Source organism: Spermophilus citellus (assembly GCF_964194105.1).
Source record: "Spermophilus citellus genome assembly, chromosome: 10".
NCBI classification, from domain to species: domain Eukaryota; kingdom Metazoa; phylum Chordata; class Mammalia; order Rodentia; family Sciuridae; genus Spermophilus; species Spermophilus citellus.
In genome coordinates this window covers 67,594,822-67,612,495 of record NC_138197.1, presented here as the reverse complement: position 1 = coordinate 67,612,495, position 17,674 = coordinate 67,594,822, and the positions used below count along the sequence as shown (strand labels likewise).

General features: G+C 49.1%; 1 protein-coding gene across 1 annotated transcript in view; it reads left to right on the top strand.

The window, feature by feature from the left end:
* The first annotated feature begins 1,064 nt into the window (after positions 1–1,064).
* The window catches only part of ENDOU (endonuclease, poly(U) specific), a 26,025-nt gene continuing 9,415 nt past the window's right edge, over positions 1,065–17,674 (top strand). Inside the window, exons 1-7 of the mRNA XM_081309864.1 lie at positions 1,065–3,816; positions 7,222–7,430; positions 7,794–7,893; positions 13,070–13,192; positions 16,093–16,146; positions 16,589–16,726; positions 17,146–17,326. Of these exons, the coding sequence (XP_081165990.1) occupies positions 7,407–7,430; positions 7,794–7,893; positions 13,070–13,192; positions 16,093–16,146; positions 16,589–16,726; positions 17,146–17,326 (620 nt within the window). The 5' untranslated portion in view covers positions 1,065–3,816; positions 7,222–7,406. The remainder of the gene's footprint in view (positions 3,817–7,221; positions 7,431–7,793; positions 7,894–13,069; positions 13,193–16,092; positions 16,147–16,588; positions 16,727–17,145; positions 17,327–17,674) is intronic.

Below are 17,674 nucleotides of genomic sequence, written 5' to 3'. Positions count from 1 at the left end.
GTTAACAGTTCTCTGCCTTCACTTCTCCATTTGCAAGATGGCTATGATGATTGTCATCTATCTGTTAATGACGCACAAGAAAAACAGCAGCTCCTGCCTCTGTGGCAGAAATGACTGTGGAGAACAGTCCCATAGAGGGGCATCATCACCTTGGGTGATGTCCAAGGTAGCTGCTGAGGTGGAGCCAGTGCACAGGTGACCCAGCCAGTTCCCTTGCCTGAAGGAAGGGATGCAGGCTGACAGGCGCTGGAGCTTTGCCAGCTGAGCAATTGTGACTTGAGGACCAGGCATCGGTGAGTCAGGAGTACCAGGAGCCTTCCCTTCTGAGCCCATTGTCTGTCCATGTTTCAGCCAAGCCCACGACAGTCACCCAGCCGTGGCTCTTTGCCATCCTCTCAGACTCCAGGGTGAGACCAGCATGTCAATGCTACAGCAGTCCAACCCTGTGACAGGCTTTTGTCTTTCCCCAGTTTCTTGAGTCACACCTATGTCCTGACAGAATTTCTGGGCTGCAGGTGGGTCTTCCTTCCACCTTGAACAACTCTGGAAACTCTGAGCTGCCTCAGCTTCTCAGACAGGGCACAGAGCTGCGTGCAGGGGACTTGTCAGGAAGCAGTGCTCAGGGTTGGCAGGAGGACCCACTCAGGAGCAGGAGAAGCAGGGGTGGGTCGGCACTCAAGGACAGGAGGCTGAGGAGGAGGACAAGGCTCTCGGTTATGGCGGTCTTGTGATTGCCCAGGTGTGGGCAGGGAGGGGAGGCATCCCCTTCTGCTTCCTATCAGTCTGGGTTGTGTGTAGGGGGTCCCATTTTTGTCCCAACTTTAGGAAAGCCACAGTGGGTGGAAGAATTCAGGGGCTGACTGAGAGGGAAGAATGAGGGAGGGAGTATGGTCTGAGATCCATCCTTGAAATTACCCATTTCCTAAAAGGAGGGAAAACAGGGAGTGTGTGTGTGTGTGTGTGTGTGTGTGTGTGTGTGTGTGTGTGTACATTGGGAGAACAGGGCAGAGAATGTAATTCTTGTACCTGTGTGTGTGTGTATGTGTGTGTGTGCACATGCACACACACACACACACACACACACACACACACACACACACACTCCTCTCTTTTCCTTTGGCTTGGCTTCCCTGTGATGGTGGAGGCAAGCAGTGCCAGGTTAGCATCCTACTAGGGAGGTTCATGCTTCTCTGGGAGGCTGGACAGAGCCTGATGAAGGGCTGGAAGAGTCTGGGGTGCTCCTGACCCTTGGGTTTCTCCAACTTCTCTCCCTGGAGCCAGCCCTGTCCTCTCCCTGAAACTCCATCAGTACAGAGACAGAGCCCTAGCACCAGCCCCGCTTCAACTGAGTCAGAGCTGGTGGGGGACAGGTCTGCTCTCTCGGGCCTCACAGCTGTGGCCACTCTGCTTCCCAAGCACACAGATTGATCTTGATGTTTCTGTTATTCACAGGTCTTACAATAATGATAGACTGAGATTTGAACAGTGCGTCCCCCCTTTCCCATCCTCATACTTTCCCTTCTATTGTGTCATTTTTATCCCAATGATAGAATAAGTGCTGCTGATATTTACTAAGGAATGGAAGTACAGGAAGATTTGCTTATGGTCACATAACTGCTTAATAACTGGGTGGCTTGTGTAATTGGATGTGTTATCAGCCAAGCCTTGGGAGTGTCCTGCCACTCTCAGTATTATCTCCCTGAACCCCAACATTTTCTTCTCTTGTAGGAATAGATCCAGGCAGAGATATTCCTCTCTCGATTCCCAGAACTCTTTGTTTTCAAACATTAACCTATGGGCTTGGTAGGGGTTCTTTGAACAAGACGGGCAGTCCTAGCCCTCACGGAGTCATGCTTCAGGGTCAAATCCAGAGAGTGGTAGAAACCTGGGGCTGCCATGTCTCCCCCTCACCCCCAAACATCAAGGCCTAGAGCTGTTCCCATGTTGGAATGCAGGTCCAGAGCCCCAGCCAAGCATCCCCCCCATCAACCTGCACATTTCTGCCTCTCTTGTTGGGATGCTCCCAGCTGACCACTAAGTTTCAGATAGTTAGGGCAGCAGGTGGTTGGAGCTAACTTTGATCTGGCAGTCGTTCTTAATTATTCCCTCTTTCCCACAGATCTATAGCCTGGAAGGTACTTATGTTTCCAAAACATGTTCTTATACCCTGCCAATATACAAAGTATTGGTCTCCTTGTGCATCTGCCAAGGCCATGGGCTTAAACTAAGTACCCTCTTGGGCCTGCCCAGCTAGATGTTCAGGGTGGTCTGCACCACCAATTCAGGCATCCTTCTCTCAGATCCTCCCAGAGTCTTCAAGACCTGTGGGGCAGCCCCCTTGCAGCCTAGTCTGATGATACCTGAGGTTTGAGGAGCTTGTGGCCCAGGAGATGGAAGGCTACTTTCACTCCCACTGATGATGAAACTGGATTATTCTAAGAAGCCAAGTCTGACTCAGCTGCTCCTGAGCATCTTCTCTCCCATGCCTGGGGGTCTTCCTGGAGCAGGTGACCTTGATGGGGTCCTGGGGTAGGTGGAACACCAAGAAGGAGCCCAGAAGCAGGAAGAAGACTGAGCTCAGTGTGCTGGGAGATGTGGGATTCTGGTTGCTTGTTTGTATGGAGACTGGCTGGTGTGGACCCTGGGCCAGGGAGCTGGACACTTAGGGCATTGCCCTGACATGCCCATCTTGCTCTTGGCCACTGGAAAATGCTCAGAGTCTCAGTTTTCTCACTGGGGTGTGATTCTTGCATAGCTGGAGCCGTTTCTGGGTTGCTGAACAGAGGGCAGCTTTTGCTTTCCTGGCATTTAGAGGGCTCCAGCCAGACCAGTGGGGAGAATGACATTTTGCTAGGACCTTGACCACAGGACATTTAAACCTTCCTCAACCACCTAGAAAATGCCCCATCCACTAGAGCTATGGCAGCACAGGTGGGCAATGGACAATGTGCATAGGTGGGCAGAGCTTTAGTCCTCAACAGCTACGCAGCCTTGGGAAGATCTCTTCTCTTCTTGGGCCTCAGTTTTCTCAATGAGATCCAGGGATTCGAACTAGAAGTGTTTAGCGTTAATTTCCTGCTCTTAGGCAGCTCAGTGTGTCACAAGGCTGAGGCAGAGCAGACCCCGCTGAGCACTTTCTCAGGGTGACCTCTAGCCAGGGATGCCCATGGGAGGGCTAGTCCACTGCTTGCAGTTTTGCTTAAAGGGCTCTCTACTCGTAAATCTGCCCAGGTGCATGACTGCTCACCTTCTTCTGAGCTCTAGTTGTCTGAGCTCAAGGACCCTGTTATGTAGCTGCACAACTTGGAAAGATTCTCAGGAATACTTCTAATGGTCACTTTAAGGAGAAAAACAGAAGAAGAAGAAGACCCAAGCCAATGGCATTAAGGAAATTTTTATGGCAGGGCGAGGTGACAAGGTCCCGAGTGTTACCTACAGGATTTTGCAGTGGCCTGGGGATCACATGGCACCCCAAGCTGGGAATCAGAAGGAGAGGTTGGGGGCCAGTTTCACCTGCTTAGCTTTGCTGGGACTGAATCTTGTAGGAACACCTGTGTTCTAGACAGAGCGGCTGCATGTGTGGGCAGGGTTTCCTGGTGGCTCACAGCAGAGGTCAGCCACCTCTGTTCTCTTGATTCTTGGGTTCCCATAGGTCAGCTGCAGGTGATCTCATCTAATAGCCCAAGGCTTGGGAGGCTGGAACCCCCGATTTGCTCCCCACTGAAGCTCTTAATTTTCCCCAGCAAAGCACAGTGCCTCAGGCCACAGGCCACACCTCCAGAAACCAGCTGGTTACCTTTGGCAGCATCAAACCAGGTGAGTTAGGCAGTGTGACTCAAAGAAGGATCATCCGACTCAAAGGACTGAAAAAAAAACTGAATGCACGTTTTAAACTTGATTTTTGGAAGTATGGAAGAAATATTACATTATGGAGAGTTTAAAGAAGATGCCACCTTCTCATGCTTCGTGTCTCTGTTTTAAATGTCATTTTTTTCCCCCAGGGAGGCTTTCCTTAACTACCCTTTTAAATTGGACCCTTTGTGTTCCTATTTTTTAACAAACACTTACCCGGTCTTTTCATGTGCTAGGCACGCTTCTAAATGTTGTGAGCATTAACTCACTCAGTCCTCACAAGAGCTTTGTTAGGTCTTCGTACTGGCTCTATTTGACATCTGTAGGGGAGACTGAGGCACAGAGGGGTCAGGGAACTTTCCTAGGGTTGTACAGCTTGTAAATGGCAGAGCTGGAATTGGAACCCAGGGAGTGTGGCTTCAGAATCAACAGTATACACATCATGTCCTGCTGCCCCCCCCCCCCCGCCCCAATCACCTCTTTAGGTGCGTTTTGCTGGTCATCTTTCTCCCGGATGCTGAGCCTCTCACCCTGGTATCCACCTTGCCCAGCATAGCACCTGGCGCACAGGTGCTCAGTTCCTGTTTGTCAGGTGAATGAATGAATTCATGAGAAAGGGGGAAGCTTCCCACAACCTGACTACCTTGCATGATAATTATGAGAATTTTGACAGATTGCAGAATTTCACACATAGCTCAGGCACTGCTCTTCCAATTCTTGTTGTCCTGTCATTGTAAGACAGAAAAGCCCAGTTGTTCCAACACACCTGAGGCAAGAGTTCAGCCAGGTGCCTCTCTCAGAGCCTGGCTTCTGGTTGGCCTCCACAGGTCTCACTCTCTCGATCCCCTCTTTGCTCGCTCCCTTGCTGTCTCTCCAGGTCTCCTTGTCACTGTCTGCCTGTCTCGTTCACTTGTCTTTGTTCATGCCTTGCTTCTAGATGCTCTCCGAAGCTGCTGAAGTTTGAGGACCTGCAATAGCAAATTTACTTGATCATCACTATTGGGCAATTTAAAATAAACATTAGCATAGCTGGCAAAAGTGTAGGCAGGTGGTTACTCTGGAATCCTAGAGAAGCAGGATGAAGTTGAATCATCTTTTTCATGTGGCTTCAGAGGCTGCTGGAATCCTGGGTTCTGCCTGATGCCTGTGGCGGTGCCAAAGAATGGTGTATTAGTATGTTTTGTGTTACTATAACAAAATATTGGAAGCTGGCTAACTTTATAAAGAAAACAGGTTTCTTTTTCTCATAATTTTGGAGGCTGAAAGTCCAAGATCAGTGGCTTCCTTGGTGAGGGCCTAACAGCTATGGCATCTTAGCAGGAGAACATTGGAGAGTAAGAGATTATATCATCAGACAAGAAGACAGAACCAGGAGGAGAACTAACCCAGGGGTCCCAGGAAAACTCCTTTAATCCTCTCTGAGGGCAGTGTTCCCAGTGACCTCCCATTGGGCCCAGCTCTACACCACTACACGGAGGACCAAGCTTCCAACACAAAAGTCCTTGGGGGATATACCACATCCAAACTGTAGCAGGTGGTTCTGGGATTTAGGTCCCCACCCAAATTTCCATTGGCCCCAAATGCACATGCATACATAGCTAAAAATAACGTGTTTGCCGTGAAAACACAACTTTAAGATGAATTCCTAGGCCTTACTTCCATCCACTGCCTGCAGGTCCCCTACATACAAACTACACTACACACAATCTCGACAGCTCAACGGGGTCCATCCAGTCACCTCTGCTTTGCTAATCGCCGTCACTCAAGTCTCTAGTAACGAGTGGCATTGTAGGGCTACCAGGTTCCCTTGTCCTCATTGATCACTACTTGTCCCAGACACGTGTTGACGGTTCATCTACCCATTGGATGGCATTCTGAAGCAGCTGGTGGCGGGGACTCTGGAGGCACGATCCTCATCTTAAGGAATTTCAGACGGGAGCTAAAGAAATAACTGGATGGAAAGTTAAATGGCAGTGCTGGGGTTAACGAAGCTGTGTTGGCAGCAACAGACCCATCAGTGATGGCTGTGATGTGTCAAAGGCACATGGGACAAATATCTAGGACTGAGTCCATGGACAGGGCTCCTGTGGGCTGGAGGCGAGCCGTCGATGGCCATCCAGCCATCAAGGATGATGGGCAGAGGGCATTCCAGGCAGAGGACCGACGGAACTGGATGCGTAGCCTGGGACTTTGTGATGAATGGGCTCAGCTGGCGGTTCTGACAAATGTGCCCGGGCAGGCCGGGCAGTGAGTGTGTGACGCTGGATGTCAAGGCTGCCCCAAACTTCAAAACAGAAAGCCTGGAAAGACAAACGTAGCATTTGGCCCTCAAACCAATGTGGGGAAAGAAATTACACTTGGCCATTTCTAAGACACATTCAGTAAGATCAGGTGTGGGTGACCACCCTAGGCCTCCCTCCTGGGGCCAGGAGAGAATCCCTAGGATGGAGGCTGGAGATGCATCATCTTCAGATGCCGAGGTCCCCTTGGGAGGTGAATCCAGGCCTAGCTGTGCTGGGCCAGTTGCAGAGCCCTTCCAGGCTGTGGTTCTCTGCTGGAAAGACTTGACCTTGGTTTCTCAGGAAAACATGGGTGGTGGAATGAGCTGTCCTGGGAACAAATTCCTTGGGCCAGTCTCTCCCTCAGCCTCTTGATCCTGTCAGGCCTTTGGCCACCAGTAGTAGTCCAGTGACATGTGGGGCCTACTTCAAACAGCTGTCTAATGTTGGACTTATCTGTCCTCTGTCCCACCAGAAAACAATCCATTCCAAAAAGAATTTTCCAGGCTGGCCTGAACTCTGTTGTTCAATTACAGTGTAGCATCCAGCATATAATGAGCACTCAATAAATATTTGCTGACAGAATCTGCATTCCTCACATCCCGAGACCCTTACCCAAGGAGCTTCTTCCCCACCCTCCAATCCTCTGTACTGCAACTGCACCATCTCCCCTTTGGGGCTCTGGAGGAGCCATCCCTGTTCGTATCCTCATTCTGAGCCCCTCCACCTTCCTCCATGCGTCTTCCTCCACCCTTTCCCCACCCCAGGTCTCCAGGACCCCACCTACTGGGACTCCCACCTTGCTGGCTGGTCCCCACTGTGGCTCTCTGGGAAGAGCTTAGAAGGGGAGAAAACCCATGTGGACCCTGACTGGGGAGAACTAGAACAGTAGAGTTCTCTGTCCAGACAGGCCGGCAGGGCAGAGAAAGCTGCTTGAAATACAGTGTAATTTATCTGTGTATGTATAGGTACTGGTATCTAAGTTTATCTGTGAATCACTGTTGCGTGTATGTGCTGATATATGTCACTTAATGGATTTTCCCCCATACTCTCTACTTTTGCCTCCACCATCATGCCTTGGGTTGTATAGTCCCAGGGGCTGGGAATCAGGTCTGTGAAGGGACCCTCAGAAGGCGAACCCCATCCCTCCCCAGTACCAGAGGCATTCAAGTGGAGGCAAGACAACAACTTGAACGCGTGGAGAGTGTGATAGCATCATATAAAAAGCAGAGGTTTCTTTAATCGCCCTGAATCTGAACCTAGACTTGTAGCCTCATGGTTACAAGTGACCACAGATGGGTGAGTATTTAGGGGGTTACTCAAAGATCGCTCGTGGGTATCCCTAGTTTGGATAAAGAACCTGCCGAACTAGGTCCATCTTGCTGTGCCTGCTCATCTGGCCTGTTTTCCAGCTACTAACAGCTAGCATGACCTGTTCTAAACATCTGGCATTAACTGCCTGCTTAATCACCTTCTCTCTGGCTTCAAACAGCAGTGAGGCCCCACCTTCTCTCCACCGCCCATCCATTTGGAATCCCTCCCTCCCCATTTTCTTCCTGGACAAATCTGGATGCACCAGATCCACAAGTCCTGATGTCTTTAAAAGAATCATCCTGGGTACTAAGGCTCATCTGAGGGTTGTGACATCCACCTTGACTCTAGTGGAAGTCTAATAACCAGTCCCCTGTTGGCCTACAACTGGGCACCATGAAGGCCTGTGTCCCCCTGACGGTGGCTGTGCTCTGTGGCCTGGCCTGGGCTGGTAAGTCTTTATCTGTTCAACATGGGAGTTTGGTGGTAAAGGTCTTGCCTAAAGAACAGAGGATTGGAGAATTTGGCAGTGGGTGAGGGAAGTGGGACAAGGGAGGGTGAACTCTGTCCTAGAGCCATGCAGCACTTTTGGTCTGTCGAGTGCAGGAGCTGTCTCTGGAGTGGGCTAGGCCGTGTGGGGAAAGTTGCAGGAATGATGGACCCGTTTCATGGTGGCTCCTTCTTGACACCCAGAAGGATCAGTTCCAAACATCAGTAGTTGGGGTAGATTTTGGATCTCACAAAGATTATATCTTCTGGGGCCACTATATGATGTAAAACTGGGGCTGTGGTTGCTGAATTTGGATGGCTTGACTGTCTGTCCTTGGTCATTCCCTCTACTGCTCCTAGAGAGCCAGTGAGGTTATCAGGGTGTGAACTTTCTGTGGGTAAAGCCTTAGGAGATGGGCTTTACCCAGAGGGCCCCTGACCTGAAGGTGGGTCATATCCCATCTGGGGCTGGTCAGAGGAATGGCTCTTGGTCCCAGTGTTAGGGGAGCTTAGGAGTAGAGAAGGGGCCTGGCCTATAGTTGCAAGCGGTGTAAGGGATGGCACCAGGGAGGAAGAGAGCACTTTGCTGTTACTAACCATGCAAAGGTCTGCTACTGAAGTGTTAACTGGTAGTTAATGGGTGGGGAGGGAGAAGTGTTGAGGGAGGAGGCCCATCTGAGAGGTGTGGGTGGAATCCTCCTCTGCCCGAGGAGAAAGAGTCAAAGCTTGATGCCCGTTCCACCCACCCAGGTTGCTCCTGCACAAGACTGTGTGGATCAAATAAGATAATGTGGAGAAACACCCAAGGAGAGGTGAGATCTCAGAGAATTTGACTTCAGTTAGCATTGTGATTATAAATATTTCTGGGAGGAACCGACTCTTGGGGGCATTTTCAATCAGGCTATGGATAAGGAGTCCCCTAATGGGATGCCTGAATGGAAAACCCTGGGAGGAAAAAGCCCCAGGCCCTCAACACTGGATGGGACTGTGTACCTCTGCCCAGGACCCAACTCTGCCTGGCCCTGGGTGGTAGAGAGGGTTAGGGGGTTTGGGAACCTCAGGCCAGCTGGTATGGAGGAGAAAGGGGAGTTCCTGTGCCTGGTGTGGTGGCTCATGATATCTCAGTCTCAGGAGAGGGCACTAGAGATCCAGTCCGCAGGGGATGTCCCTGAGAGCAAGGCAGCAGTTGCTTCAGAACTGACTGCTGGGGGCCGGCAGTGATCACACTGGCTGTGGGACTGATGGGGAAGCGTGAGAGGAGCCGGAGCAGTGAGGCCTCTGAAGATGGGAGGAAAGAGGCTCTGCTCACGTCTCTTCCACCCCAACACCTTGGGACCAGGATGCCAGAATGGGGATCACTGGGTGAAGTGGGGGGCAGCCTCAGGTCATCACGAATGAGCTGGGTGTGTGCCAAGGACCTTGGTGGTTTCAGAAGCTTGCAAAACTGGTCCTAGGGATAAAGATTTTTTTGGCTGATTAGGTCTCCATGGAAACAGCATCTGGAGCCCCAAGAGGCATACAATGGGACTCCCCAGCCATCAGAGGCAATGAGGGCCGGCCTATAGGGACCCTGTGTCCATGCAGGGATAGGGAGTAAAGGCTGTGGTGTATTAAAGTCTTAGAGGGTGAAGAGAAATTTAGTACTTCATGGAGGGAGAGGGAACCACAGCTCTTTGTGGGGAATGGTGGGAGAATGCGGGACCAAGAGAAGAGAGGCCAAAGTGAAGAAAAGCAAGCGCCAGAGATGAGGCAAAGAGACAGGGCGGAAAGCTGTGATTCAGGCTCCTGGCTTGGTGTGAGGCTTACACAAAGCGTCTGTGTCAACAGGAGGTGCGGGGTGGGTGCCCTGGAGTGGGTAGTCTGGGTGACTGGTCATCTGAGTGTCCCCAGAGCAGCACAGCAAGGCGCCTATGAGAAAAGCCCCTCCCACCCTGCCCTCCACCTTCACATCCCAAGGTCACCTTGAAGCAGAACTAGTTCACAGAGACATTCGAGGACCCCTTGGTGAGGGGTTCTTACTAGGGCTACTCCCGAACAGACAAGAAAAAGTCCAGGCAGTTTGGTGGGGAGTTCTCCTCACTCCACAGTTGACTGTTCCCTGGTTGCCCTTCTCAACCAGGGCCAGCACTGGAATGGAGTGAATTCCTTCCTTGCACTCTGCTGATCTGGCCCATTAAAGCACTGCCCTGATTCATCTGCATTCTCTCCCTTGGATTCTGGGTGTACTGCCAGGCTGACCGAGTGGGCCGCTGGCGGAGCCTTCCTCCTGGGATGAAAATTTCTCCTTAAGACCTTTGCATTCAAGTGCCAAAAGCATCATTTAAGATTCCAGAGGAGTTCCTGTGGGCTTGCAGGAACAAGGGGCCCCGGAGCTTGGTCTCTTTTAGGGACAATTCCCTGGACCACATTCCTGTCTTCCTGGATGCTTTGGAAGCCCTGCACACAATACGTTGTCTCAAGACCTGAGTTGACCTTGACCTGTCACCTCTCTAATGTAAAGAAAACACACTCCTTGTGATTATGTCAGCCAGGAAACCAAGAGCAACATGTGTGTGCTGACAGCACAGCCCTTGGCCCAGCTGAACCTGGGGAGGGAGTTGGCTAGATGGAGTATGTGGGCAGGGTCCCTGTGCAAGACAATAACTCCAGCCAGTCTAAACACTTGCCACCTTGAAGATGGGCATGGAATGTTCCCGCTGTTTATTTGCTTAACAAATACATGGCTGTATTATGTGTCATGCATTGTTCTAAGTGCCTTAAAAAATTTAACTCATTTAATTGTCCTCATTATTAATGTCACCGTACTAGGGCTTGAATCCATGGGTGTTCTCCCACTGAGTTATATATAACCCTAGCCTTATATATTTTATTTGAGACAGGGTTTCACTAAGTTGCAGACTTGCCTTGAACATGTGATCCTCCTGTCTCAGTCTCCTCAGTAGTTGGGATTATAGATGTACGCTGATGTACCTGGCTTTCATTTAGTTCTTTTTTTGAAATGATAAAATAGTGCCCCTTTATTTAATTTAATTCTTAAAAATATTCTATGAGATAGGCTTCACTATTTTATCACCTTTCTTTCCTTTTTTTTTTTTTTTTTTTTTTTGGTACCAGGGCTGCTTAACCACTGAGCCACACCCCATACCTTTTTTATTTTGAGGCAGGATTTCACTGAGTTGCTTAGGGCCTTGCTAAGTTGTTGAGGCTGGTTTTGAACTCCTGCCTCAGCCTCCTGAGCTGCTGGGATTACAGGCATGTGCCACGGGAGCCCAGCTTCATTATTTATTTGTTTTTAAGTACCACGACTTCATACATGCTAGGCAAGTGCTGTACTATTGAGCTACATCTCCACTTTTACAAATAAGGAAACAAGGCAAAGAAATTTAAATAACTTGCCCAAGATCACATAGCTAGAAAGCAGCAGAACTAGAATTCTAGTCCTAAGCAACTTGGTGCAGGGTACAGGTTCTCAACCTCTCTGCTATGCCATCTCCCATTAGACACAGTATAAATCCAATAATTCAAAACAGTTACCAATATTTACCTAATATTTACCTCTGATCCAAGCCAGACTTAAATATGCATACTAGATCCCTGTTGAATCCCAGCCAGAGCCAAGCTCCAAACTGGAGTTATTTCTCCTCTTCTAATCCTGATACATTCGTCAACCCTAAACATCACCTTCAATCTCACCCCATTCCTTATCCAAATATCAATACAAAATTGTTACTTTATCAATAAATTTGACACAACTCCAACTGTGAACTGAAACCAAGTTAGGTTTCAGTTTCCTCACTGATATGATTCCGATGCTCATGGTAACTCTGACTTTGATCTTGACATTTTGTGCAACGCTCTCAGCCTGACCCCTAAACTCAGCATTCTCAACATCTAAACCTCAGGAACGTCAAATGGAAACAGACTCTGTCGTGGCCCTTAAAGCCCTGAGTGGAAAGAAATTGTTCCTGACGTTCATCGGCACTGTCTTTGCTAAGCTGTCTTTGTGGTGGGGCTTTCTATTTTATTTTGTTTTTTTAAAGAATGGTAGTGAATTTGTACTGTTTCTTTCAATATTTTTTACACCCCTTGTAACCAGAAGCTTGCTTCTGTGAACCATGAACCATTTGGCGGGAGTGAGGGATGCGGTCTGTGGTTACAGAACAGGATCCTGTCCAAAGCCCCATTCTCACCCACAACGCCTCATTCACCACCCTGAGCCTAAACTCATCTGAATGCATTCCAAAGACTGGAAGGAATAGAAAGATGTGACACAGGGGACAAGTGGATGCCACCAAGACCAGACTGGGGCAGAGGGAAGAACCAGAATCAAAGAGCATAAAAGGAACAGGATGGGAACAAGGGGGTAGGTCAGAGGGAAAAGGGTAGGGGACACCACCGGAACACATTTATTTCCCTTTTTCGTGACTGGTGAATAGTGGCCAGTGGGCCATGTCCAGCCCACAGACCTTTTCATGGGACTGCCTGAAGTTTTAAAAACTGGCAAATTTTCACATAAAGATGAAGGTTCCATCTGGATGTGATGGCACATGCCTACAATCCCAGCCGCTTGGGAGGCTGAGGCAGGAGGATTATGAATTCAAAGCCAGCCTCAGCAACTTAGCAAGGCCCTAAGCAACTCAGCAAGACCCTGTCTCTAAATAATTTTTTTAAAAAGGGCTGGGGATGTGACTCAGTGGTTAAGCAGCCCCTTGCTTAACATCAGTTAAAAAAAAAAGGTTTCTCTTGAAAATCAGGAGCCTCTGGTAACACCAAGTTGCAGTTGTTTGAACTGAGAAATGGATGCGAATTTCGGATAGGGCATCACTCATTTCTCACAGTCTGCAACTCTTCCTCTGGCCTCATATCTGCTCCTTTTCTTGTGTATGTCACAGGTCTTACCCCAAAAGGCGTTTGAGTCTGGTCAGTGCTATGAGCCCTGTAGCATCTGGCCGGTGCTAGGAGGAGGCTTATGCTGCGCATGGAAGGATCTGGATGTGCTTCTTTCCTGCAGATAGCAATAACTTTATCTACCAGGGGGGCCCCCCATTCTTGTCTGTGAACTCTCCCTCAGGGAGCACCCTTAGGAGGAGAGCATAGGATCCCCAGAGAGCTGAGCCTGTAATATTTACTGCCCCCAGGAAACCTGGAATCATGTGCATCTCGCTGTAATGAGAAGTTTAACCGAGATGCTGCTTGCCAATGTGACCGCCGGTGTTCCCGTCACGGGGACTGCTGTGAAGACTACGAACATCTGTGTACTGGTGAGGCTCCTGTGGAAGGCAGGACCAGGATTCAAGTCCAGTCTGCCTAAGGGGCCACTGACCTGGGTGTGCAGCAGTCTGGCGCAGGGCTCAGGGCTGGGGGTGGGGGGGTGATGAGTGCACTGAGGGGAAGGGGCAGGGCCAGGGGGCAGGTATTTGGCTATCACTTGTCTCAGGTTTTCTAAGAAGTCCCCAATCTAAAATATGGTAGATGCCATTTACCTGGAATATCTGAATGATCAGGATTAACAATATCATGAAAGTTTGTGCAAAATGGTGAAACTCTATTTTAGCATCGTGATATTACCAATTGTTATTCAACACTTTTTCTTTCTTTCTTTTTTGTTTCTTGGTGCTGGGGATGAACCCAGAGTCTTGTGAACCTTAAGCAAGCACTGTAACAATGAGCTACATGCTCAGACCCTATTCAACACCTTAAATCACAAAATTATAAAAATGGCAATGAGCTCTCACCATCTGTTTGCCACCAGGAAGGCTGCAGGTGTCATTGTGACTGTCACAATGCACCCCTCTCTTCTAATGATCGGACAGAGCAGCCACATCTTCAAACTTTTATTCTCAGACTACTGATTAAAACAGGACATGCACTACCTGCAAAGGCAATTGTTCCTCCACTGTTCCCATGATTCAGCCTTAAATGAATAATAATAATAATAATAATAATAATAATAATTATTATTATTATTATTTTGGTGTTGGGGGTTGAACCCAGAGCCACTTAACCTAGCCCTTTTAACTTTTATTTTGAGACAGAATCTCGTTAAGTTGCTTAGGGTTTTGCTAAGTTTTGCAGATGTTGACCTTGAACTTGCAATCCTTCTGCCTCAGCCTTCCAAGTAGTTGAGATTACAGGTGTGCATCACCAGGCCCGGCTAAGTGAATAGTTTTTGAACAATCATTTTTGAATAGTCTTCTTTTTCAGATGCTTGCAATTTAACAAACTCTTAGGTAATGATCTTTTGCTTTGTGACATGAAGACTTGCTGAGTTCATTGTCAAATCATGTGCCCTAACTCCCAGTTTGGAACACATGATCAAGGAAACCATAGAAGGTAATGGTCGGCAAAATACCACATCTGGTTGTACAGATTGTCCAATGCACAAGGCACCTGGCTGAGTGGCCTAAAATTTAATATGTACCCTTCTCACCAAGTTGTGTGCTCTGGTGCAGACCTATATCTGCTGAGAGAAAGTTGAGCCTTTCCTAATTTGCCCAAAGGTAGTATCTGCTGACCAGCTGTGTGTTCACGGAACTGCTTCCACTCACAAGGACCCTTTATTCAATTTACACAAAAACACCAACCCAGTGCTCAGAGCCAGAATCAGAGCCCATTATTTTCTGCTGCCTCTGTGCCCTCTCCTTTCTTATCATTCAGCAGACACAGGAAGGCCTGCTCATACCGACACTCCAAGATAGTAGCCATACCCAGCCTTGGAAACACTTCATCTCTAAGTTTCTGATTTGCAACTCAGAACCTCTTTCCTACAGGAAAAAAAATATTGTAAATGATGTAACTCCAGCTCAGCTCACAAAAGTCCATGAATATCAACTGTGGCTGAATTAAGGAGTTTATGGATTTCTTTTCTTTTCTAAAAAAAAGTATTTTTAGGAGTAGATGGACACATGCCTTTATTTTATTTATTTTTATGTGCCAGGCAAATGCTCTACAACTGAGCTACAGTCCCAGCCCTTTTTTTGGTCTTTGATTTGATATAGATTCAGTTTTGTTTATATATTGTGTGTGTGTTTTTTTGTTTTGTTTTGTTTTTTTGATTTTTTTGGTGGTGCTGGGGATTGAACCCAGGGCCTTGTGCATGCTAGGCAAGCACTTTACCAACTGAGCTATATCCCCAGAACAGTTTATGGATTTCTCACACTTAGAACACAGCCTGGCACAAAGTAAGAGATCAGAAGATGTTTGTTGACTGAGCAAATAACCTGACTAGTGGTTCTGATTGTGATATCACAATCCTATCCAGCAGCCTCACTAAAAGCTTCTGAGTCACTCTGTACCATGGCTGTTTCTTTGGGACAGCTGTGGAGGTGGGCTATTCTACGTGTGATGGTGGAGGAGCTCAGATTCCTGGGAACATTCCTTCCTCTCCCCCTCACTCCCACCACACCTTCTCTCCCAGAGCACAGGACGTGGTCACTCAGGTTGCAGCAGTGCTTTCCTGAACATGTTTTTCCTGCCAACAGCTTTTTGTTTTTGGTCCTGGGGATTGGACCCAGGAGTACTTGAACTGAGCCCCATCCCCAGCCCTATTTTGTATTTTATTTAGAGACAGGGTCTCACTGAGTTGTTTAGAGCCTCGCTTTTGCTGAGGCTGGCTTTGAACTTGCAATCCTCCTGCCTTAGCCTCCCAAGCCACTGGGATGACAGGGCTACCCCACTGTGCCCAGCTTATTTTAGTTTTTTGATAACAGTTTTCAATAAACTCCTTCCACTGGAAATGGAGTTTTCATCCTCTTTGATGTGGGCCTAGTCCTTTGTACTGCAGCCCTTGTTTACTATCTGCTTCCAGTGCACATGGTTGTCCCTGAGGCTGGGAGACTTCAGAACCAGGAAAAAAGGGGGAGGGAAATATTTTTCTTTGTGTGTGTGTGTGTGTGTGTGTGTGTGTGTGTGTGTGTTTAGGTATTGGGGATTGAACCCAGGGTTGCTTTACCACTGAGCACCCTCAGTCCTTTTTTTATATTTTGAGACACAGTCTGGTTAAGTTGCTGAGGGTCTCCTTAAGTTGCCCAGACTGTCCTAGAGATTGTGAGCCTCCCACCTCAGCCTCCCAAGTCATGGGGATTACAGGAATGGCCCACCATGCCCAGCAAGGGATGGAAGTCCTTAGGGATGGCTGGTAACTTTATTTTTCTAATTGCAGCCAAGGAGGAGCCAGAGGAATTCTTGGAGCTGGAAGAAGAGGCCCCGGATAATAGTGAGCCTGCCTTCCCAAATGGGACCCTTCAGGATAAAGATGGGACACCAGGGGCGATGTGGGGAGGGCTCTGCCAGGCCTAAGAGCCAGGCCTGGCTAGAAGAGAGAGGTTGGCAGGACTCCCTAGCCTCAGAGGGAGAGGGGCCTGTTGCCAGGGAAGGGGAGGGGTAACCAGGAAAGAGTCCGAGGCCTGGGGAGGGAAGTGGAAGAGGTTTTATTTTTAGAGTGGGAAGATTATAAAAACAACAGGCCAGAAAATAAAGTTCAGCATCAGAAAGGACTTCCTGACTGTGAAGGGTGTGCAGGAACTGGACCTGTTTGTTTTCCTTCCCTGGAGACCCAGTGAGGAGGATCAGGAGCCCGCGGGGAGGGAGGGGGCGGCACGGGCGCTCGGCTCGCCCTCTAGCGGTCAGATGGGGACTCGCCTCTCCTCGGCTCTCAGGCTTGTACTCGGCACCCAGCTCTTGCCAGGGCCGCTGCCACGAAGCCTTCGACAAGCACCACCCCTGCCACTGCAATGACCGCTGCCAAGAGTTTGGGAACTGCTGCAAGGATTTCGAGAGCCTGTGTGGCGACCACGGTCAGTCTGCTCCCTCCGCCTAGCCCCAGATTACACAAGGACTCTCACGCAGTGGTTTTCAAAGTGTGGTCCCTGGACCAGCAGCACCAGCATCTGAGAATCTATAAGAAACGCAAACGCTAGGGTCTCACCCCAGACTTATTGATAGACACTTTGGGGGTGAACTCACCACTCTGTTTTAACAAGTCTTCTGGGTGATTCTGATGCCTGGCACAGTTTGAGAATCTTCCTAGAGGGAAGGGGCAGGGTGGACATTCTGTGGACATTCATGGCAACGACATGGGTTGATTTTAAGGGTCCTTAGGCCCCTGTCCTCCAACCACCTCCTGCAGGCTTCTCCAAAGTGCTCAGGAGGGGATGCACACAGACGTTTGCCTGTCTTGCCTTCCCTCTGGTCCTGAAATCACCCCTTCCTCAAGCCCTCCCAGAGGGCTTCTCCCACAGCAGCGATGCCATAACCAAAGAGGAGCTTCAGAGCATCTCTGAGAAGATCTACAAGGCAGACACCAACAAAGCCCAGAAGGAAGACATCGTTCTCAACAGTCAAAACCGCATCTCCCCTTCAGAGACGGGAGACCAAGTGGATCGCTGCCCAGAGCCGTGAGTCCCCCTGGTCCCCACAGAGTCTCTCCTCAATCCTTCCTTCTTTGATGCTCCTACTCTTTTCTCCTCAAATCAGGCAGGAGGAAAGAGAGAGGGGAAAAATAGTTCTTCAGAGACAAGGAAGCCTCCTTGAGGGACTGTGGGTATACATTTGGGAAGGTTTCTGGAATTGGTTGGGTTGAGGACAGGGAAGATCTTCTAGGAGATGGAGTGGAATAAAAGTGGCTTCATGCATAACCTTCAAGAGCACCTGAAGTCCCCCTCCAACCCTCATGTGCTGCCCCTGGGCTCTCTGGAAGTTTCTGGAAGAGTTTTTGCTGCATGTTCAGGCCCCTCTGTGGGTGT